The 23788-nt window shown below is 40.9% G+C and overlaps 1 protein-coding gene across 26 annotated transcripts in view; it reads right to left on the minus strand.

Moving 5' to 3' along the window:
* Positions 1 to 2477: 2477 nt before the first annotated feature.
* mapta (microtubule-associated protein tau a) overlaps positions 2478 to 23788 on the minus strand; it is a 52276-nt gene continuing 30965 nt past the window's right edge. For 9 of the 26 annotated variants that reach the window (XM_038308780.1, XM_038308778.1, XM_038308777.1 and 6 more), the window contains 11 exons: positions 18498 to 18526; positions 15848 to 15991; positions 15534 to 15600; positions 15419 to 15457; positions 15027 to 15268; positions 14325 to 14417; positions 14048 to 14140; positions 10694 to 10786; positions 7237 to 7318; positions 7051 to 7157; positions 2478 to 3492 (listed from right to left, as the gene is read on the minus strand). In XM_038308780.1, the coding sequence (XP_038164708.1) occupies positions 3295 to 3492; positions 7051 to 7157; positions 7237 to 7318; positions 10694 to 10786; positions 14048 to 14140; positions 14325 to 14417; positions 15027 to 15268; positions 15419 to 15457; positions 15534 to 15600; positions 15848 to 15991; positions 18498 to 18526 (1187 nt within the window). In that variant the 3' untranslated portion in view covers positions 2478 to 3294. Of the gene's footprint in view, positions 3493 to 6238; positions 6390 to 7050; positions 7158 to 7236; positions 7319 to 10693; positions 10787 to 14047; positions 14141 to 14324; positions 14418 to 15026; positions 15269 to 15418; positions 15458 to 15533; positions 15601 to 15847; positions 15992 to 18497; positions 18527 to 23788 lie in introns of all 26 variants that reach the window. The other 17 variants (XM_038308790.1, XM_038308789.1, XM_038308788.1 and 14 more) reach the window with 7 other exon arrangements.

A 23788-nucleotide genomic window follows, 5' to 3' on the forward strand; every position in this document is an offset into this window, starting at 1 on the left:
TGGTGTTCATATGTCGCGTGTTCACTTGTAGCGCACTATGTAGCGACTCCTCAACATACGGCCAAAGGGTGTTTTCTATTGACTAGTTTGCTTGTAAATCCCCATGTACATTTTTAGTGGAGTGACAAATATCAAAACAAGAAAAAAATCCCCCCCCCCCATGTCCTTCCTTCTGCTCCTCATCCACAGAAACAGGTACATAAAGGTGTGGTTCCCTCCTCCCCCACTAGAGGTCGCCTGAAATCACCAGAGCACTTCTCGTACTGCCAAGTCTAGTTCTGCTGGTTTGCTTTCCTTCTGTTTTCATTCCTCACATGTTTTTTTTTTTGTTGTTGTCGATCTGGTTCTCTGATCACGCGTTGATTTGTTTTTTATCTGTAGAGTCGGACATTCTTCCAGACCCCCCCCCCCCCCCCCCCCCTCCCCTCCCCGTTTTAAAACAAGGGTGACCCACAGACCCGGAGCTGCTTAATCTTATTTTATGTTTCAGCATCGCAGCTGCATGCTATAAACAAATAAAAATATAACAAAAAGCTTAAATATCACGACAATAATCTAAGAAATGAATCAATTCTTTGCAAACAGTCATAATTTAATCTGAATTTAATGACCTCCCTGCTTCTTTTCTTTCTTTGATAGTTTTAGTTTCAGCTTAACAGGAAATTAAACATTTGTAGAGCAGCAGCTGTCAGAAGTCACCCGAGCTCAGGTTCCTCCGGAAAGCAATGAAACTCTTCTTCTCTCAGAGCGATCAGTTGATCAGTTCAGACTTTTCAGTTTCACCTCCATGTAATTATCCTCTCACCGCGTCCCTCCTTCACTTTACGTGACTAATTGCTATGCAAAAAAAAAAAGAAAAAAAAGTCTATGGTTGTTTTCATTTCCTGCCTCCTCTGTTTGCCACCGCCCTTCAATGTTTTTCTTTTTTTTTTTTAGTTAAGATGTAAATGTACCTGTTTAATTGTTGCAGCAGTTATAACCTAATCAAAAAGCAGAATTGTTTTCTTTCTTGTAAATAGTACCATTAAAACATTTATGTTTAACTTGGCACCGCGGCTCGTCGTTTCATCCATTCAGACTCCTGGGTGACTTTGCAGCGTTTATTTCAAATACACATTTACAGCAACAAGAATCATCATAAACCAGTTATTGATCAACGCACGATAACAATAACGATCACATTTCCACATCTGTACAGCGGCCAAAGTTACCAAAAAACTAAATGAAGGTGAGTGCTGTTACTGTAGGGACGTCTGCAGCACCGCGGGGATCAGCTTCGACCCCCCCCACACCCTGCTGATCCTGACGGTGCTCTGATGCTGCTGCTACAGTCGGCATGCAGGTGACGTAGCAGACCGGGTAACCAGGGAGACCGCTTTGTGAAAGGGAGGATGTTCTTACATGACGCATGCAAGAATCAGGTCTGATCGGAGCCAAGATGGCCGACGAGGGACTGGGTGTGAAGGATCTGCTGGAGGTTTGAAGGTCTGAGCTTCGCGGTCACGCCACGATTTCTGTGGCTCTTCGAGGCGACTCCGCCCAGATTTTTCCGTACCTGTGGAATATTTTGGCACCTTTTTTTAAATTGTGTGAAAAATGGAGGATTATGCTTTAATAAAATGATATTTAAGCCTTTTTGTGGAGGGATGAAAAGCAGAATGTTTCAGTAACTTCATCCCAACTGTCGTTAATGTGGTTCGTTTCGTGAAAAGTGAAGATTTTCATTTAAATCTGAGTAAAGTTGATCTTTTAGCAGGTCGACACATAAATGCATAAAAGCCTCTTTTTACAGCTGTTTAGTTATTAAACCTGTAGAAACCATGTGCACTTGAAAAATTATCTATAAATAAGTAAAAATGTCTTAAATTAAGTCTATTTACCCTTAAATTAAGTAGGTAAATGAAAGTTTGCCAATGGAATGAGTATTTTTACTCTTAAAATAAGATAATTGGGTATTATGCAAATTGTATTTTCTTATTTTAGATGGAAATTGTCTTATTTTATTGGCAAAATGTTTTTTAGCTCCTCAATCCAAGAACAAATGCGCTTATTTTAAGAAAAAATGAGTGAAATCCAGTGTATGCGTTTCGTTTTAAAGATTTGATCCATTTGGACGCATGAAACCAGCAGTTTAAATGTGAAGTATTTTCACTGAAGATAAAGGTTCAGTTTTTATGGGTCTGTGACGGCGTGCAGCAGCGTGGTTAAAGTGCCTCCAGAGGTGAACTTGTTGCTTTTTTTGTCTCCTTAAAGGATGCAGTGAACATAAACCCCTCCATCCTTTCAACAACTGCTTCATTTAACTATTTCATCCTTAGATTAACTGCCAGTGAAGCCTTTCTAGTTAGTGTTATTCTGATTGATCGCTTTAAATACTGCAGACAGGTGATAAATTGCCCCCCCCCCTCCCCCATAAACCAAGCTTTAGCACATGTACAATAGGAGCAGTACAAAAGAAAAACACTGACAGTAGCAGGCACAATACAAATGTCTGTTCATATCAAATACATGTCATAAATGCAGAGAATACCATAGAAAACTCTCCGACCGCCGGTGCTGAAGGTGGCGTGTTGAAAATAGGAGCAGCGAGGAGAACGGGCCTAAATCCTGATGGCGTCCGCCTCATTTAGATCCCATTTTAACTGACGGACGTTTCCCAACATTAAGCTTGAAGCAAACCAGCTAAAATACGCAGGCAGTTTGATTCCTTCGACTATATCTAAACATTTCTCATCAGGTTTCTTTTGTTTCGCCTCCTTCAGCTCCTCGGTGCTCCTATTTTCTCCATCAACCAGAGTCTCCTCCCTCCTCTGAGGAGCAGCACACGTCTGGACGCCAAGCAAAGAAAGCAGTGAGGGGTTTTTTTTCTGCAGAGACAAAGATGCTACTGTTCTTCTGACATTTCCTCCCAAACCTTCATGAGATTCTGTCACTGTTCCTTTAAATCAAACGGGGGTCAGAGAAACAAAACAAAGGTGAATCTGTCAGGATTTACAGTCTGAAAGGAAATCAGGCCATTTTTTATCAGGATGAGTTGAAATAATTCACTCAGATTCACTGGGAAATTTCTGCTCGACTGGGTGCATTAAATCCTAAATATTTACTACAAAAGGTTTAAATATTTGCAAGAAGACCACAGAGAGAAACCGCTGCACTCTGGCCTACCTGTTCTCTAAAAGTTACGCCTCAGTTAAGTTAAAAGGTTAGTGGAGGAAAAACAGTGATGGGTAGCTTAAAAAAAAGTCCAGTGAAAGTAAGGACTCCTCTACGTGGTGCAGGAAGGGCGGGGCGCGTTCACAAGCCTTGCTTGGCCAGAGAGGCGGACACCTGGTCGGCCAGCGTGGAGAGCTGCGGGGAGTCGGTCATGTTGATGCTGCCGGAGGAGGACACGGTGCTGAGCTGCCGGGGCGAGTCTTCCAGAGAGATGATCTCAGCGCCGTGGTCGGTGCGAGCCTTGGCCGTCTCACGGAAGCTCAGCTTGTGGCTCTCAATCTGCAGAAAAATGTGGATATAAATCTCCTGCTGCGGGTTTAGAGCCTTAAACTCCAAACTTTGGCCCATTTTATTCTGATTTTAAATGATGGACACGCATCTGCTCAAAATGACATTCCTACTATGGAACATGGTGGTGGTAGCATCAGGCTTTGGAGTTAAATGCAGGATAAACCAGAAGAAAATAAGTAAACATTTCTTAAATTAAATGTATTTACCCTTAATTTAAGTAGTTAAATGAAAGTTTGCCAATGGAATGAGTATTTTTACTCTTAAAATACGATAATTGGGTATTATGCAAATTGTATTTTTTTTATTTTAGATTTAAATTATCTTGTTCCATTGGCAAAATGTCTCTTTTAGCTCCTCAATCCAAGAACAAATGCACTTATTTTAAGAAAAAAAATGACTAAAATCCTGTGTATGCGTTTCGTTTTAAAGATTTGATCCATTTGGACGCATGAAACCAGCAGTTTAAATGTGAAGTGTTTTCACTGAAGATAAAAGCTTCAGTTTTTATAGGTCTGTGACGGTGTGACGGCATAAACTCCAAACTTTGCCCCATTTTATTCTGATTTTAAATGATTGACACACATTTTCTCAAAATGGCATTCCTACTATGGAACATGGTGGTGGTAGCATCATGCTTTGGAGCTAAATGCAGGGTAAACCAGAAGGAAAACCTGTAGAAAAGGTGAAAATGTGGCAGGAGGTGATGGTAAACAAACAGCTGGAGGTTCAAATCAAAGCTAGTCTTTAAACCAAGCATCACTGTAGGGCCGCTGAGCTGCAGCTGATTTTAATCGATAGTTGATTAAAAGGATTTTGCTGAAATACAATCATCAAAATCAGCTGTGCTAAAGCAGAGAAACCTCTAAAACCTCCAGGACCCACTTTGGGGACGTTTGCTTTAAAACGAAGAATCTTTAGAAAGATTTTAAACCTAACTTCCTCAGATGATCTGCATCCAATACGGCTCAACTCACCTTATTTAGCACAGAATAATAAATAATAGATGGATATTCTAAAACATCTGCCAATGAAAGAGTAGAAAAAGAAGATTCCACTTAAGAAATGAAAACATTTTCCTTCTAAAAACTGTTGATTTTACAATAACATTCACCAAAATAATCCCATCAGAGGAATCAATATTAGTTGCAGTAAAATGATTCCCTTCCTGAACCAGAGAAGGCGGCAGTGAGTCTGGCTAAAGGGCGCCCTCTGCTGGCAGCATGTGGTAATGCTCTGAGGACAGATTATTAAACTGATAGCAATTTAATTTCTGTTATAAAGATCAAACAGCGCCTCCAATATATTACTTTTTAATTTAGGTTCATTTATAAAGATATTCATATTTATAATAAATAAAAATTAGTGTCTTAAAATGTGCAGATCTAAATATTTTTCTGCGTCGTCATTGAAGGTGAAAGAACCTTTGGAAGCATTTTGATCAAATAAAAGCAGAAAATAGATTCAACCTGTGGCGTCTGGCCAATAGAGGGCGCTAGGGCGCCGCCCCACCCACCCAATGACTCTGATTAAGACATAAAAATATATATATTTTTTCTAATAATTTAATTTTAAATTAACATTTAAAATATTTTGAAATATATTAATATGTGTTTCTTAGACGGGCAAGATAAATATTTAATCTTTAAGTAGATCGTTATTCAATTTTTCGACAGGTAGACATATTTCCCCCTGAAGGCACAAAAATGTTTGCCCATCGACTCTCGTTAAAAGTTGTCCATAGGCTGCAGCTGCTCTGAAATACAGACGGATAGGAGAGCTCGGGACGCAACTCTGGCATTAGAGAGAGAAAGAAATGGCAAAGAAAAATCCTTTTCTAGTACCTGGTTTATCTCCAAGGCTAAGCTAACTGCATGTAGCGAGGCTGATGCTTTATCCTGCTTTCCCTGCCTCCATTTTTAAACATCAGGATCTAATCCAGCATGGATAAAGGCAGCTAGGACTGATTTAAAGCACTTTTTAGAAAAGGCAAAGAACAATGACCCAGGCTCACTTGTTCAAAGGGAGTTTTCCTCTCCACTGTCGCTACAAGCATGCTTAGTGTGAGGGATTGCTGAAGAGTCAATGAGTCGATGCAATCAGCTGGTTATCCTTAGATAGAAAACTTTGAATCAATCTGACTGGATGATCTGGTGAACTGGAAAGTGACCTGAGATGACATGATGTGAATTGGAGCTATAGAAATAAACTGAATAGAATTGAATTAAATTGAATGAACAATCTGGGATTCACATGGAAAATAATGGTCTAATTTTTCTAGATGTTTGTTAATTTGCATAGTTGCTCTTAAATAAACACATTCTCAGAAAATAGTTTTTATTTATTAAAATATATAAAGCTGACTAAAGCTTCTCCATTATTAAACTGGTTCATTATTTTCTTTTAGTTTGTGACAATATTGGAACATGAAAACACAGATTAACTTTCATAAAGCGTCAGAAGGGCAACATTTATGTAAAAACATAAAAGTAAACCTGGACATGAAATGTTTTTTTTTTTTTTTATAAAGTGTTTTTATCATTTTTTGTTGTTGGCGTTCATATAAACATACTGGTGTGATAACTTAGTGCTGCTGGATTTAAACTGATCTTTTTTCTAATTGCAGGTAAATTTATTTTGCAACAATGTCCCCAAAATTAACCCCTTGGATCCCAAACAGATTTCTAAGCAGCTCGACTGGTTCTGGTTAAAATCCTGCAGCTTTGCAGATACTTACAGGAGTCCTCAATCTTTATGAGAGGGTTCGTCAGGATGGGTGTAGAGGGTGCTGAAGGGACAGTCTGAGGTGACTGAGGGGGGGTGACAACGGGGGAGGGGATGGACATGCTGTCTGAGACGCTCCCCTCTGCGTCCTTCCCCTTGTCCCTCTACACACGAGCCCCGGTGGGGAGGGGGGAGAATGACAACGCATGCAACGAAAACAAACAGGATGCTTTCAACAGGAATAAAACAAACAACAGAAAACTCAGCAAATAATCAAAATAATGAGAACTTTGTTATGAAATAATAAAAAAATGGAGGAAATGCATTAAAAGAAGCTCTGATGAAGGAGGAAGGAAGCAGTGATGAGAAACATGAAGGCCTTGAAGCGCTGCAGAAACATTATCGCTGATTCTTCTCACATTACAGCTTAAATTAAGCTCATTAACACCACAACTATGTTTATAACTCATTTTTATAAGATCTATTCAAGTTTATTTCTTAATCTAGAATGTATTTTAAGTAATCTAAACAGAAAGCTGAACTAAAAGGCACCATGGATTTATCTTTTTAAAACCAGAGCGTAATTTTTCTCCTGCAGAAAATGCATCATGTTTTTTCTCCCACACTGTTTACATTTAATCACTGCTGCACTTTATGGAATGGAAATGTTCATTTACTGGCTGAGAAGCTGCACTGAACGAAATTACTATAAAAGTTTAAAAGTCTAACAAGAAACCGAGCCTACGCTAAGTGTAGCGATCTATCTGCTGAGCTGAAAGGCTGGAAAGAGAAGCTTTAACCGCCGTCAGGATGAGACATCTTTACCTTCCGCTGTCCACCTCCGGGGACGTGACCGATGTTGTCCAGAGAGCCCACTTTGGACTGAACTTTGAACTCTAGCTTCTCGGTTTTGATCTCCACATTTCCTCCACCTTTAAAGAAAACCCCAAACAGGTCATTCAGGCCTGAGCTAAGAGTGAGGAAACAAACACAGCAAGGCTCTTCAGTCACCTGGCTTGTGATGAATGTTGTCTTTTGATCCACATTTTGACGTAACGTTGCTCAAATCAATCTTTTTGTGCACAATTTGAACCTGTGGAGGAAGCAGAGCAGGAAGCAGAAGTTAACAATAGGACGACGAAGCTGCGGCTCTTTGTTAGCCGGTTAGTTTGGTACCAAGAAGGTAGAACTTCATCAGCAGGACAGCTGAGATTAAAGCAGGAATTATGCTCAGAAAACAGCTTAAAGTTTATATATCATCATATTTTAGGGTTGGGAAACTGATGAGTCTTCAAATTAATTACTAAAATAAAAAAACTGTTTTTTTATTTTTTTTTCAAAACAGTTTTGGAGAACAGGAAGGGGAATAACAACCATGCAAACAACATCTGAGGTAACCATAGCAACCAGCATAATGGTTATCCAGCAAGGAAATCCTTTCCCTTTCAGGATTTAACTTTTCTTTCCGACTTGCTGTTTTCTGTTAGCATAAAAAAGTCAGCAGAAAGTTCATGATTAGCTTAAATCAATATTGCGTCTCTTGGTGATTCTAATTAATTAGCTTCAGCTTTATTTCCTTTTTAGTCCAAATAAAGGAGTTTGATTGCAGCAGTGTTCTGGTTGTTTAATACTCTGCTGTAGAGGTGCTAGTGCTAAATGCTAGTAGGTTCCCATTTAGCATTTTGGCTCATCTGTATTATTCTTCTCCCTTAACACATTATTTTTATTGTGATGATTTGTATAATATGTTATATTACATGATTTATAGACTTCATAATGACTATATAATGTGATGGGCCGATTTTTGTTATGCTAAGTTAAAGTTAATCTACTGATGCTATGAAAACAGCCAGTCTGTGTTATTTTAAAAGTCTCAAGTTCTCCTGAGAATGAGATCACTGTTGTTCGATGCTGCAGCGCACCGATTGTTTATATTCCGACCGGTCTAACTAGGGAGTACCAATATGGCGGCTGGTGGCTTCGCTTCAACCCTGTTCTACCAACCGAATCCTATTTTTACAGGTCAGAGTAAAAATGTTTGAAAAGGAACAGAAACACTTTTAAGTTAGTGCTGCTCAGGAAATGTTTCCTGGGGGGGCAGATGGGGCCACTAGAAATCCTGATGTTTCCACTGAAACTAAAAGCCGTTTTTCAGGGTTTGAATCTCCTCCTGTGATAAACCTGCCTGTAGAAATCAGAAAGACTTCATCTACTCAGATTTTGGTTTATTGTGTGATTTTTAATGGGATTAAATGCTAAACTGATGGTACTACAATTTACACCGGCCAGTGGCGTGGCCAGGGCATTGCACAGGGTGGCCGTGGCCCCTCCTGGTGGCCCCCCTGTTTTAACTCCCTTGAAATGATGCCAGTTTGTTTGGTTTCCAGCTCTTGTGGGGGTGCACATCACGGACAACCTCACCTGGACTGTAAACACTTCATCTCTAGTGAAGAGGGCACAGAAGCGCTTGTACTTTCTGCGGAGGATGAGGAGAGCCCACCTGCCCCCGCCCATCCTCACAACCTTCTACAGAAGCACCATAGAGAGCGTTCTGACCAGCTGTCTCTCTCTGTGGTGTGGAGGCTGCAGAGCTTCTGACTGGAAGAATGTGAGGAGGGTGGTGAGGACAGCGGAAGGAATCATTGGGGCTCCTCTTCCCTCCATTAAGGACATTTCATCACAGCGCTGTGTGTCCCGAGCCCGTAATATCATCAAAGACCCCTCACACCCCCACCATGGACTGTTCTCCCTGCTGCCCTCTGGAAAGAGGTTCCGCAGCATCCGCTGCAGATCCACCAGGTTGTGCAACAGCTTCTTCCCCACTGCCATCAGACTGTTGAACCTTTGATCCACAATCCGAACTCTGCACCTATTGCACATTATCGGGCATCAAATGCTGCTGAACTTTTAACTTTTAGCCCTTTAATTGTTCATCTCATTCTATTTTCAATAACGCATTTTTTGCACAAATGCCTATTTGCACTGAATCCACTGCAACTTGCACACTGTCTCTTATCCTCTGCACTGTTCACACTTTGACCACTGCTGCACTTTTTGTATTTTTCTATAACTTGAGCCATTTGAAATATCAATGCAACGTTCATAAGCTGTATGTAACGCAATTTCGTTCTGTATGCACCCTGTGCATACAAAATGACAAATAAAGAAGTCTAAGTCTAAGTCTCATCCTCCCCCTGGATACATGCTTCCGTTCGTTTTTCATGATCCCAGCTCTGAGCTGCAGACTCCGCTGTCTCTTCATGTCATTGGTGGTTCTAGACAGGGGCCAACGGGGGCCAGTGCCCCTGTAAATCATGTCCTGGCCCCCATCATGGCCGCTGTACCGAAGACATAATAATCAAAGAAATCCTAAAGATGATCTGCGGTGGAACAGACATGGTTACTGATAGTTTTTTCTCATTTTTTTTATTTACAAATTCTGTTTTACTAATCATTTAAAAAATATATATAAAAAAAAAAACAAGGTGATAGCTTCAGTGGTATTGAGATAAGATCCCAGTTTTCTGCTAAATGTTTTTTTCATAACAAATTTTAATAAGGCTCTAATATTTGATCAGTTTTTCTTAAGTCTTAATTCTGGTTTTATAAAAAACAGTCATTTTAATTTAAATAAAATCTAAAATGTGTAAAATTCCTAAATTATAAATGTATATTGACCAAACAAAAACATAGAATTTTAATTAAACCTAATTGGACAGAAATTTCACTTCATGCAGCTATATTAATATTTTTGAATCCCTTTTGTTTTTTATTTCATGCTTTTCTGGGCCCCCATGAGAACATGCCGGCCCCCTCCTGGCCCCCTGGTACATTTGGTGTAGAACGGCCCTGTTCATGTGACGCTTCATGTTTCCACATTTCATCTCTCAGCTTCTCTTACTGCTTTAATTTAAGGATCTTATTCGCTGGATTGACTAAAACCTTCACGCAGCAGTGGAGGGTGAGGAGCTGTGAAAATGATGATAAAAGCTTTTTATGAAAGTGTTGGTCCTCATGTGCATCACAGCTGAAGTGACCTCATCTTGCAGCCGATTGTGTGGAAACACAAAGCGCTCGGTCTGTCCTCTCTGAGGTGGAGGACAGCAGGCGTAGTTTGGAGAGGAGGACAGAGGCTCTTTGTGACTCCGTCGCACAATCGCTTCACTTCATTCACATGTTTTAGCAGAAGGAGAAGCAAACGGGAAACTTCATGCATGCTGGGTCAGCGTCCAGTCAAACTCACACATTCATCCCAGTTAGGGAGCTTATGTTAGACTGGGAGCGTTTTATTCACCCAACGCTCCGTAGTTCACATCAACAGGTGGAAAAGGGAAGGTCCACAGGTTTCAGGGAAACACGGTTATTTGCACGAGTTAACGGGTGGAGAGGAAGGGTCGGACAGACGGGAGGCTTAGTGCAGTGCTGCTCCTCCAGAGGCACACCTGCAGCCCCGCCCTGTTTTACTCACATTGCCACCACCAGGTACATGTTTTATGTTATCTTTGGAGCCACAGCGGGACTGAACGCTGCTCAGGTCCAACTTCTGATCAAGAATTTGGACCTGGAGAGTTTTTGATTTGGGGTGGAAGGAAAAAGAAATAGTTATCTTGGAGGAAAAGTTCAGACTAGAGCAGAGGAAGGATAATTAAAGACATTCATTAAAGGCTGATCATAAGAAACAGATGACAGTCTGTGTTTTTGTTCGCTGATGCAGCCAAAGTTCTACTTTTAAGGATTTCAGAGGTTTTCAAACCACTCAGGAAAAAATCAATTCTGACTTTCAGGGTTTTGATCAAGAAAAGGAATAAAAACTTCCAGTAAATAAGTGATTAAATATTCATGCTGTCATCATCAAAATGCATTTTAATATTTATTTCCCCAAACAGTGAAACAGAAACACTTCAGAGGGTCTGGAACTGGTTTGAGACCAGTTACCCCAGTTTCCCTCTATGGCGATTAATGTGGTTAGTTATGTTAGCAGTCATGTCCACCATGTTTTAGCTCCTCTGGATCGGCGCAGAGGCCGGCCGTCAGTAGAGCAGGTTCATCAATCACCTCTCCATCAAACGGAGAAAACCAGCTGAACACCATTTTAGTGCTGGGACGAGGCCCCGGCCCATACTGGTATCAGTGAATCACTAATTCTAACCATCTTAGGAGTCAGGAAACCTTCCTGTTGGGGCGATGGAGGCTCCCTACAAGCTTCACACGTTCAGAAAAACCAAAAACATTTTAACCCCCCCACCAGTAATGAGTAATATGTTTGTTACTGGTTGTGAACTGGTTTTCTTCAGGACAGCAGAGAGTTTCCATCAGCATCAACATGCTAACGTTTCCTGGCCTGTTATGGGAGCAGATCACAGGGGTTAGTCAAAGGTTTCCCTTCTGGACTGGATCAACGGGAGGAAACCAGTAACTCCAGTCAGATTATTCCTACAGGAAACTGAGGAACTGGAGATGAGCCCATTTGTGGTCAAATTGTTTTACAAATGTTCTTGCTTTTATTTTTCTTAGATTCTTTTATCTAATTCATGTAAAGCATTCTGAATTGTCGTTGTGCTATAAAAATCAAATTGCCTCGCCATGTGACCCAGGATGCTGTTTCATGTCAGAGCTTCCTTTAAACGGTTAATCCAGCTAGATTAATTCCTGGATTAAGTTTTACTATTATTAATAACTATTTTACAAACGTAAAAGGAAAAAAACGAAGCATTGTTTTATTTATTTTCAGCACATTTCTGTCCTTCCTTTGACTCCTCGAGTCAAACAGCCAATAGCCTCCAAAGCAGAAGTAATGGGATTACTTCAAAAGTAATGGAATTTAAACGCTTCAGTTTCTTTTCAGCTTCTTCTCATCAAACCAAATTTCTTAAATGTTTTTGGGTTGTGATTAATCGATGGTATTATCATGTATTCAACTGCTAGGAGAAGCATCAACCAACACAGTGACGTCACCGCTTGGAGAACTGCAACATTTCCTTTCTTCTATGTTTATGTTTTTCACATCTTTAATATAATAACTGATAATAGTGAGACACAATCTGTGTCTCACTATTATCTCACTATGAAGTTAGTTTGGTTAACCTTTTTAAATCGACTTTAAACACCAGAGCTAACTAAGCTAACAGTTGTTTTTGATCAGGCATATTTCTGGCTCTCTAATGGAGGATTTAATCATCTTTATCTGAGACTCTAAGGCTCGGTTTGAATCCATGGGCTGCATCCTCCAAGAACGCGTCTACCTGGACTGGATCCTTGGAAGTCCTTGAAAACCAGGAGAGGAAGAGTTTTGGCTGTCCAGCCTTCCACGGCTTTCACCACCTATGCTCTGTTGCTTAGTAACCGTGACAGTTGACACACAAAGCAGGAAAAGAATGAAAACCGAACTTTTCAAATCTGTTTCTTTTTAGTCTTTTTTTTTTTTATTGTAAAGTGAACAAAGACTGATGAGAATCCAGAGTGGAATAAAGGTTCCAACCAGCAGGAACAGATAAAATCAAATGTAATGATAGAAACCTTAGTCAGTTAAATAACCTGCTCCTGTCATTCTGCACATCTCTGATGTTGCTGCTATTTTCAAATTACTGTAAAAATGTTCATAGCTGCATATTGGTTATTTATTTATATGACCTACTAACAGAGCGACGACGAAGAGGAGCCAATTGATAGATCAAACTCTTGCTGAAACCAGTCGGGAGAAGAGCAAAAACATCTTTTCCTCTGAGAAAAGCCTCCAGAGCAGTGTTTTGCTCTTCTTTCAGTGAAGAAATACTCTGTAATTCCCATAAAACTTGCTCGATAGCCACGCTAACGCTAGTTTCATCGGCTGAAGCCGCCATGTTCTTTAGACTGAACTGTCGCGCTTCTCGTTGCGTCACACCTCAACCCGCCTCAAAGCCAACGCTGATTGGACGTTCGTTTGGGGAGCGGCTCCAAGTTTTCTTCAACAGAGAGTCTCCAGACTGATCTGCGAGTGAAACCTTCAAAGCTCGCGAGATCAGGATGGTCTCACGAGGCTAGGTTCATTTAGCCACACTCTAGTACCACCACTGGCCAATAGGGGGATAAATTACAGGTCTAGTGCCCCCTGGTGGCGAAAAGTTGAGTTAAAACTAAACTAATCGGAATCTCAAACCTTAGAGTCCAACTATTTTAGGGCTGTGGGCTGGGATGAACATAATAAACCACAGATTATCATCCTGTTCAATGAGCCAAATGTTCTCTAGGTTTCAACTGGATTTCTGCATAAAATATCTCGGTTTTAGAGGAATAATGAAAAACGATTCACCCACTAATAAGTCTTATCTGACAAAAGATGAAAATGTCCGGTTAGCTGTTTCCAAACGAAATTTCTTTTTGTTTGACACTTGTGTAAACAAAATGATAAATAAAATCTGTCTAAGTCTAAAAAGCACAGATTTCCAGTTAGAGACGTAGTGGAGCTGAATAAACGTCTCATCTTTACGTCTTCCTGGCGTCACACATCAGTGGGGGGGGGTCTAATGCCGTCTGTCCCCAAGGTGCAACCAATCACAGGGCAGGACAGCAATGCACGCCTGATGGCTTTTTAGAGAGATGAGAACCAGCCCCAGCCCCCCACCCCCCCGCAGCCATCATCACAGCAAACAGATTAGAGTTAGTAAACTATTTCTAAGGATCAAACAGAAACGTGTTTCTTTCTGTTTGAATAAAAAGCGTTTGTTGGTTTCAGGGCTGCAGGACGCTGCAGACTTTTTTAAACCTTCTGACTTTGAAAACCTCTGAAGATTTTTGGATGTTGGAGAAGAAAAGACGGTGTTGGGTTCATCCTCACGTTACTCACATTTCCTCCACCGGGTTTATGTTTTATATTGTCTTTGGAGCCACACTTAGACTGGACAGTTCTAAAGTCCAACTTCTGTTCAACTATTTTAACCTGGAAAAGTGCAGAAGTGAAGGGAGGGAAATCACTGAGAGCAGCAGCCGTCTGTTCAGCTACTAAACAACAACTGAACGTCGTTATTTGGATGCAAACATGTCCCTAAAGGTGAACTATGGATTCTTTAAACTTCTAAACCTTCTAAAGGAGCAGTGCTCTGAAACCAAAGCAGATTTCTCACCTTTCCTCCCCCGGGTCGGTGCTTCAGGTTGTCTTTAGAACCACAGCGAGCTTGAACATTAGATAAGTCCAGCTTCTTATCCAGGATTTGGACCTGGACAATGGAAAAAACAAACAAAGCAAAGAGTATAAGAGGATCTGCAGAGAGGAAAGCTGAAAGCGACGAGGAAGGAAGTTAAATTTGCAAATCCTCTCAGATGTTCATTTTCTGGAGGCTCGATGGTCTGATGAGGCTAAAGTTAAACGGGATGCGGTGGCCGTCCATAGATCTGGAGAAAATAGAGTGAAACCTGAGAACAGGGTCTGAACTGTGAAGCACGGAGGCGGAAGAATGAGGTTGAGGGACTCTGTGAGGAAATTACCTTTAATCTAAATATGGAAGGAACATCTTTAAGACCTTAAATAGATGATAAACGTAAGAAAATTAGCTGTAACGTGTCTGAAGAAGCAAAAGGTCAAAGTTCAGGGCAAAGCTGATCAGAAAACCCAAAACATCTGATCCAATATGTGCAGATTAAAGACAAGCTACCAAATAATGAGAAAACAGGAGACACTTTAATTTGAGGGAAGTTATTCTCTCTCCATTCTACGAACTACTGACCTGAGAAGGTGAACAAAGAAAAAAAAAAACTCTGAAATGTTTTTCTGTAAAAATCCCGTTAAGCCGTCCTGGTAGAGAAAAGCTGCTGCTGCTGCTGCTCACCTTTCCGCCTCCAGGCTGGTGCTTGATGTTCTCCGTGGAGCCGATCTTTGACCTGACGTTCTTCAGGTCGGGCAGCGGGGCGGCGGCGGCCAGAGGAGCCGGAGAACGGCTCTTCAGCGATCCCGGAGATTTGGGGTTGGAACGCACCACGGCCACCTTTTTCACTTTGGCCTCGGTGGCAGAGAGCGCCTGGCTGCCGGGGGACTTGGGCGTCCCGGGGCTGCTCTGCCCGCTCCTGGCATCTTCCACAAGCAGACAGACGGATTAATCAAACCATCGTTAGGATTAAAAGCAGAGCTGAGGTTAGTGGTTTAAGGCTGACTAGAAACTTTGGTTTATTTGGGCCATGCAAAGATGGCGGCCGTCTACAACCATCTGCTCATTCCGGTTACCTCTGTCATTTTTTGGAGGGGGGGGTTTCTTGGCACTAGCTGGGTTACAAATAATAAGAAACCTTAAAATCTTTCAAATGCTATAAAATGGAGGCGGGTTGTTTGGGTTTGCTACCTGGATTAGCTGCACTCCTGGCAGCAGGTTTGGCTCCTTGGACTTGAGGCTTGGCAGCAGCAGAAACCTGAAAATCAGAAACATGGCAGCTTAGACCTCAGCGATGACGGAAGGTGAAGGACTTCTTCTAAAAACACTCATCTGTAAGGAAAGTTGTTTGGAAAATGTGTTTAAAACATCCAAAACAATAAGAGGAGATGAGAGAATGATGATGGGAGACCTTCAGACTGGAGGATTATTTAATGGGAGACGGAGCATCAGCCCGCCCGGTTCAGACCCGCGGTCCGACCCGTGTCTCTCGGACCGGTACTTACTCCGGGCTGCCTGGGCCCTGGGCTGCTGCTGGCTTTAATGGGGATGGAGCTGTGGCCGTTTCGGCAGGAAGCACCGGTTTTGTTGCTCTTGGTGACAACAGAGGGTCTTTTAAGGGAAGAGGTTGTCGTGGTAACGGTTTCAGTCTTTTACATGAGGAGGAAAGGAAATGAATGAAAAATGATGCAAAACCAAACAAAAAAAAAATCACACAAAAAAAACAACAAAAAATGATTTAACTTAAAAATGGTGGAAAAAGCAGCTGAATGAAAAGTTTAATGTCTGAGGATAATTCTGGTGTAATCAGATGGTTATTTTTAGACTTTTCCATTATAGTAAAAAAATAAACTTTTTCCCGCTTTAGGTTCTTCTTATCAGGTTATCATAAAAAAGAACAAGGTGACTGGTTAGTGAAATGGTATCAGGAATTCCAAAAAAGTTCAAAATCAATCCTCTGGACTGTTGTTTCCCTCCTTATCCCAGCATCTGATACTGTCTCTGGCAGAGAACATTTTAATAAGGGTGTCCAGGCAATAACCAATGAACACTGAGGGGGGGGGGGCTGAAAGTAGGCGACAGAACCTATGGGTCAATCTCCACTGTTCCAACAGGAAAATTAATGAGCACAACATCCATATTTTCTAAATAAAGACCAACTATACTTTCCTACAGCCTTTGCTAACAAATAGATGAATATATTTAAACATCTGTGCTTCCTAGATAAAAGGTTTAGTGGATACAATTCTTTGAGTTTTGAATTCTGGGGCGAACATCTTTTCCATTGTCATTACTTACTTTTATCAATAATCATTCTGCCAAAAATGTATATTTACAAGTACTAACATCTACAGAAATATATTTTTAATATGTTTTTATTAAAACAGTTATCAATGATTTCTCTGAATACTCCTATATGACTTGCAGAGACGCATCATTTTCTCATTACCATATAACTCAAAATGTAGTTCTGACTGTTGCCACCATCTGTATTAGAGGGGGGAAAAAAGAGGTGGCCACCCCTGATCCCCCATCTAGCTCCGCCCCTGGGTCTGGTGGAGGAATGAACCAGCTTTCCAAAAACTTAAAAAACAATCCAATGGATTTTTTTTCCCAAGTTTGAAGACGTTTCTCTTCCATCCAGGAAGCTTTTTCAAATCAAAATGTCAGAAATAGCGTTTAGTTCCAGGTTTTATCCAGCAGCCCAACAAAGCCTGGTTTTAGTTTAGAAAACATGCAAATAGAAACGGATGAACGGGCCCCCCCTTTGGAATGGGGGTCGTTTGGCTTCTTTGTTAGCCTGCAATGCCCCATACCTGTCTATGTCTCTGAAAGGGGGGTCATTAGAGGGAATTGTTGGCCTGGATGAACAGGTGAGGTCTTCTGTTCTCCTGTAAAGGGGTTAGGGCTGCGATGATAGCAGGAAGAAATCAACAAAGCTGAAATCTGAGCCCCCCCCCCAACCCCCCCCCCCCCCCCCCCCCCCCCCCTTAAAGGTTGTTTTTTTCTTCCTTCACGTCCCTCTCAAACAACCTGTCTTCTTTGTCCTAAATGTGAAGATTCTGACCTCGTCTATTCAGCCAGGCTAACTATTCCCTTTAACACCCCCCTTTCAGAGACATAGACAGGTATGGGGTAGAGATGGCAAAAGTACTCACTTTCCCTACTTGAGTAAAAGTACAGATACTTGTGTTAAAAAATACTCTGGTAAAAGTGGAAGTACTGATTAAACTTCTTTACTCAAGTAAAAGTAACAAAGTACAGGCTTGTAAATTTACTTAAAGTATAAAAGTAAAAGTAGAAACCACTTTTTTCATGCCGTTGCCTACATTTTAAATGGATGTCTGCCAATAGGACTAGATCTCCGTTGTGTTCATTTTCAATCATCTCGTCGTCCATGCTACTATGCTAACGCCACCGCCACCAAGCTGCAATGATTTGCCGCCAATGAATACCGCCGAATCTGTCGATTCATCTTGTAGCGGTGCGTCAAATGCAACGTAGATTCCCATCCAATTAGAGTGAATTTGGTATTGATGACGTGAAAAATAATAACGGTAACTCCATTGAAATGATTCAAAACTAAAGTAACGAGCCTATTTTTTAAAATGTAAGGAGTAGAAAGTAAAAAGTCGCCATAAAAATAAGTAGTAAAGTAAAGTAAAAATATCAGAAAAATCTACTTGAGTACAATAACGAAGTATTTGTACTTCGTTACTCTACTTCCCATCTCTGGTATGGGGCATTGCAGGCTAACAAAGAAGCTAAACGACCCCCATTCCAAAGGGGGGGACCCGTTCATCCGTTTCTATTTGCATGTTTTCTAAACTAAAACCAGGCTTTGTTGGGCTGCTGAATAAAACCTGGAACTAAACGCTATTTCTGACATTTTGGATTGAAAAATCTTCCTGGATGGAAGAGAAACATCTTTAAATTTGGAAACAAAGTCCAGAGGATTGATTCTCATCTTTTTTGGAGTGACTATGCCCTGGATGACTGAGAATCTTCACCAGCTTTAAAATAACCTAATGTTTAATTAGGGATCCATCTAAGGACCAATAATTTAATATTATTTATCAGTGATTTCTTTAATTCACCAGAATGATCCTTTTCCAACAACCTTACACCAAACTGTCGATCCCTTTGGTTACCTACCTTCTCTCCGTTGTTTGTCTTTGCTTGAGCTACGGAAAGAAAACAGAGTCAGTTTTAGAGCATGGCTCTAGTTTTAGCTTCAGATCCATTCAGCTAAACATCAGTTACATGTTTGTGTCTCTGAGTGTCATAAACGAAAAGGCAAAACATGAAGTAAGCTGTGCCGGGTCTGCAGCATGCAGCGTGACTTAAAAACATCAGAATGTGTCTGCATGGGGTTGCAGGCTGGGTGGGCAGAGATGGAAACAGAAAGCTAACGTTGGGGTGGGGTGGGGGTAGGGTTGGGAATTGAAAAGATTTTCACGATTCCGATTCCCTTTTCGATTCTATGAAACGATTCGATTCTTTATCGATTCTTTTTTCGATTCCAATTTGGGGGAAAAAGGAGAACAAACAGTTTGATTATCAGAATCAACTTTGTTTACTTAACTATTGCACAATCTTACAAACTCAACAAGATCAAGATGTCCACAGGAAATGTGAAACTGGAGTAACATCTGTGTTTAAATGAAAAATGAATACAAGAACAAACTTAATAACCAACAATGTCTAATAACAAATGATGGGATAATAACCTATTTTAAATAACAAAAAATACTAATTATAAAACAGTAGTAGCACTGCAAAAAATGTAAATCTAAATAAGTCATTTGTTCTTAAAATAAGTTCATTTTTTCTTGAATTGAGTAAGTAAGTGACACATTTTGCCAATGGAACAAGACAATTTACATTTGAAATAAGAAAAAAACTATTGCATTGTCTTATTTCAAGTGCATATTATCTAATTATCTTATTTTAAATGTAAAAATACTCATTCCATTGGCAAACTGTCTTATTTACCTGCTCAAATTAAGGGTAAATACACTTGATTTAAGATATTTTTACTTAATTTCAGATCGTTTTTGCAGTGAGGGAAAATTAACAATTGTTTTGCAGAAAGATGAGCATATCTGCTTTTTCTGGAAGGATACGGGATCTTTCAGCGCTTATGGTGTCTCCAGCCGTGGAAAACACCCTCTCAGATGGGATGGAGGAAGCCTGCACACAGAGGTAGTTTTCAGCCAGTCCAGATAGCAAGGGCAGCACATCTTGCTTGTTCCACCACCACAGTGTGGCGCTATCCCTGCAGGGGATGGAGGGCAAGCTTTTACAGAGCTGGATTTCCTGATCTACCCTCTGGGCTAAGGAAAGACGGGGCTTTGATTCACAAAGTGACCGCAGCTCGTTGTCTTCCTCCTCGAATAGTTCTTCCAACTTGCGTAACTTGCGTAACTTACGTAACTTACGTAAAAAACGTGACGTAAGTCGTGCTCCCCAGAGCCGGCGCTCTAGGCTCTGGTGCTGCGGGAATCGAAAAAAGAATCGTTCAGCGAGCTGCCAAACGATGCCATGGAATCGGAAAATACGGAACCGGTTCTTAACAGGAACCGGTTTTCGATTCCCATCCCTAGGTGGGGGGGACAACAAGCTGCTCAGTTTAAAGGTAGAAATAATCTGGAGAAAAAGTGCTGCACCACAGAGAGGCCAAGCTGCGTTGGTAACTGAAAGACGTGGAAGGCGTTAACTGAAGCAGGGCTGGTTCTGAACATGAGCAAACAGACCTTTGGAAACTGCGACCGGCACCAGAGACCTCCTGGCTGCAGGGCTCTGGGAGGGGCTCTGAGCAACACTGCTCTTCTGTAAGGCACTGGAAATGTCAGGCTTTGAACCGCCGGCCCCGTGTGACGGTGACTCAGTCTCTGAGTCACACGGCGGTTTGGCGACAAGACGAAGCCCCTCAGAGAAGCTCCCGTTTACTGGAGCTGGAGGCAGATCTTTCCTCCGCCTTAGTTTCTGAAGACTTTCTTCAGTTTCTGAAGAAACGCTTTTGTTTCCACAGTCAGGCTGTAATTCAGCTCCCTCCACAGTCTGAACATCTTTTATTTGCTCCAAGATGGCCCCCTCCTCCTGGTTAAGCCGTAAGCTTTGGTCTTCAATGACTGTCAGATCTTCCAAAGCTGCGCTGCGGACTAAAGACATCCCTGGTGGATTTCTCATTTCCGCCAGGCGTTCAGATGCATCAAGGCTGATTGCCCTCTGAGAGTCAGCTGCTCCAGTCCACTCAGGGCTCCCCCTGCTGGCCTCTACCTCCTGCCTCATCTCTGACCTGCAGCTCAGATCTTCGGAGACCCATGAAGAGTCACTTAACCTCTTCCCACAGTCTCCCTCCGCCTTTTTTCCTGGCTCTGTAGACGAGGCGGCCTCCGCAAAGTCAATGACCTTCTCAGCGTCTCCGGGTTCAGCGGGAGGAAACCCACCATTAGCTGGCCTCACTAGTTTGGCTTGAAAAGCAGATTACAGAACATTGACAGCACTTGTTTTCCACCTCCCCATTAATAAAAAAATGCAATGAGGGGAAAACATGAACTTTATGAAGGAAATCAAAAAACAAAGAGATGGATTTGGACAGAAAAACACACTTGAGTGAGAAACACAGATGCTACATTCAGGAGGGAATAACTGAGATAACCTGCCAATCATTTGCATGTTAAAGAAGTAATGCTGCAGTGACTGAGGACTCCAGTTATAAGGAGCTAAGCTGCGTTCAGACTCAGCGGGTTTTCAGCGTCAGGCGTCTGCTTTACATGTGGTCTGCGGAGCCAGAGGTATAACTGAGGGGTATGGGAGAATTATAATTGGAAATAACTATCAAACATTTTGTATTTTTTCCCCTACATTTTGAAATCAATACTTGTTTCTACTTCTCCAAAATGATACTTCATTATACTAACCTTCATTTTGTACATAACAAACCACTAATTGTTTAAAATTACTTAATTCAGAATTTTTCGGGTTATCCATAAATACTGAACTTTGCTGAATCGAGCCACAAAACTTTCAGCTGACGCTCTTATAAGTGGCGTAGTAGCACAGGCACACTCAGTAGGGTTAAACAAGCGCACCCTTTCCCAGGCTGCCGTTCTATTGGCTGGAAAGGTTGCTAGGCGACGATTCAATTGCAATCTGAGAGAGAGCAAAAAAAAATCCGCAAGCAGAGCCTACGGGTTTGCGAGCGTATCTGAGACTCGAACAGAGCGCGGTTTGTGCGCGAAGAGAAGGAGGCAAGCGAGAGGAGAAAATATCTGTGCAAGAAGCATTAAATCTGAGAGAAGAAACAAAGATTTGAGAGAGAAGAGAAAATATTGGAGAGAGAGCGCATGTTTTGAGTGTGAGCATTATAAGTTTGGAGTGCAAGAAGATGAAATTCTTTTCTCAAATTGAAATGATGTGCTCTTGCATTATGGCAGGATAATTCTCCCCTAGAGGGGGCAATTGCCACCCAGAAGAAACCCTTGTCCCCCCTGTTGCCACCCCGCTGAAAACATTAACACTGTTTGAATTTTACGAAAATCTGCAAAGAAAACAATCCGATTTCCAAGCGGACTTGAATGCCTCCTCACACAGCATGCTCCTGCTGCACCTTTCATTGGTTAAAGTCGTAGGGAAGTGGCTGTTCCGACTGTTGCATTTGCGAATTCTCCCGAGTGGTGCACGACTTTATATAGTGAATGTGATTGGTCGATTATCAAGGGGGCGGGATTGTTGTGGAGCGAGATCCAGTAGGGCGTTTGAAGCACTAGGTGCGTTTTGGGTGACATGTGGAGCGTGTTTGGAAATGTACGCGGAAAACGCTAGAATTGAAAATGTGACTCGTGCAGCTCGATGAGACGTGTCAGCTATTGATCTGGGACCGGGAAACGGTTAGTGCGTTCAAGGTGAGACATTTAATTACTTTCCAGGAACAGGAAATCCCAGAGCTTCAACTGTAACCGGGGATTCCCACTGTTACCGAGCAAATACTACAGAATATTTTAAAAAAAAATTTACAGGTGCATTTTCTTGCTTAAAACATCTTAAAACGAAAGCCGCACTCAGTTGCATAGAAATTTTTATCAAGATAGCGGTCAAGGAAAGAAGAGGGAAGCTCCTTCCAACCTGCATCAGACACACTTTGTTCGACGCGCATCAAGCAGGTCGATGACGCTCTTGACTTCAAAGTGCAAAAATATCCAGGTTGAGGCGTGAGCCGCCTTTCAAACACGTTTGGTCTGAACGCAGCTCAAGCTGTTCCTGTTTAGTTGTTTCTACGTTAGCCTTTGAGTTTCTTGGTGTCATTTTTTGTTTGCAGTTATCTCTCTGCTTGCAGGGCTTTTATGTTTTTGCAGCTCATTTGGATTTCTTGGTTTATCGTATTATAAGTTATTCTAAGTTGCAGTAAATATGTTTGACTTTTTTTCTGATGTTTCCTGAAGTTTGGAACTTGTCAGGCTTTTTATTGTAAAGACAAACATGCTAACCTTGCAGCTAGTCAGATGTTTATGTGAAGATTTAACCTCCAAGGTTTTAAATTACATTTAAAACCTACTCTGCAAACATTTTTATTATAAATAAGTATTTTTTTCATAAAATAAGGTCATTTTTTTCTTGAATTGAAGAGGAAAGTGAGACACTTTGCCAACGGAACAAGATAATTAACATTTAAAGTTGCCGTTTGGATTTTTCGTTTTGGAAAGGACTTTGGACTTAAACGCTTCCAGGATTTGACTTTGGGTTGGGAGCGTATGGAACTCCTGTTTGGACATTATTATTAGAAATAAAAAGAGACGGACAGTTTTGGACTTTCAGTTATTAGGGATGTTTTTGTTTGTTTTTGGCTGATATAAATTGAGACTTTGAGTTAACTTATAAATTGGTTGTGAAGGTTTTTCGGTTATTTAACATTTAAACTGAAATATTATTGAATGGAATTTTGGATTCTTGGTAATTGCGATTTATTATTATTATAATTATTATTTTTTAAATGAATCTGTTTGCTAACAATTGTAATACTTTGCCTGATTTCCTGTGAAAAACCTGCTTGAGTATTTGTGAGTTCCGCTTTTAATCTAGCTGAATTTTATCCTATTATCTTATTTTAAGAGTTAAAATACTAATTCCATTGACAGATCATCTTATTTAGCTGCTAAAATTAAGGCTAAATACAATAAATTTAAGAATTTTTTTTACTTATTTTTGGACAATTTTTTGCAGTGTAATAGAGAAGTTTGTAAATTTTCTGCCTTTAGCATATTAATCATTTAAATATCATTAAACCATAAAACCATTTGTCGAAATTAGTTTTAATATCATAATACTTGAATAATTGTTAATATAATTTTATCAAATTTTAGACCCAGAAAAATATTTTTAGAGTTAAAAATAACTAAAAAAATCCCCCCAATGTGTTTAGAAGACAGATGAGTATGAATTGA

This window comes from Cyprinodon tularosa, unplaced genomic scaffold (genome assembly GCF_016077235.1).
Source record: "Cyprinodon tularosa strain WSP-4 unplaced genomic scaffold, ASM1607723v1 ctg648, whole genome shotgun sequence".
Lineage (NCBI taxonomy): Eukaryota > Metazoa > Chordata > Actinopteri > Cyprinodontiformes > Cyprinodontidae > Cyprinodon > Cyprinodon tularosa.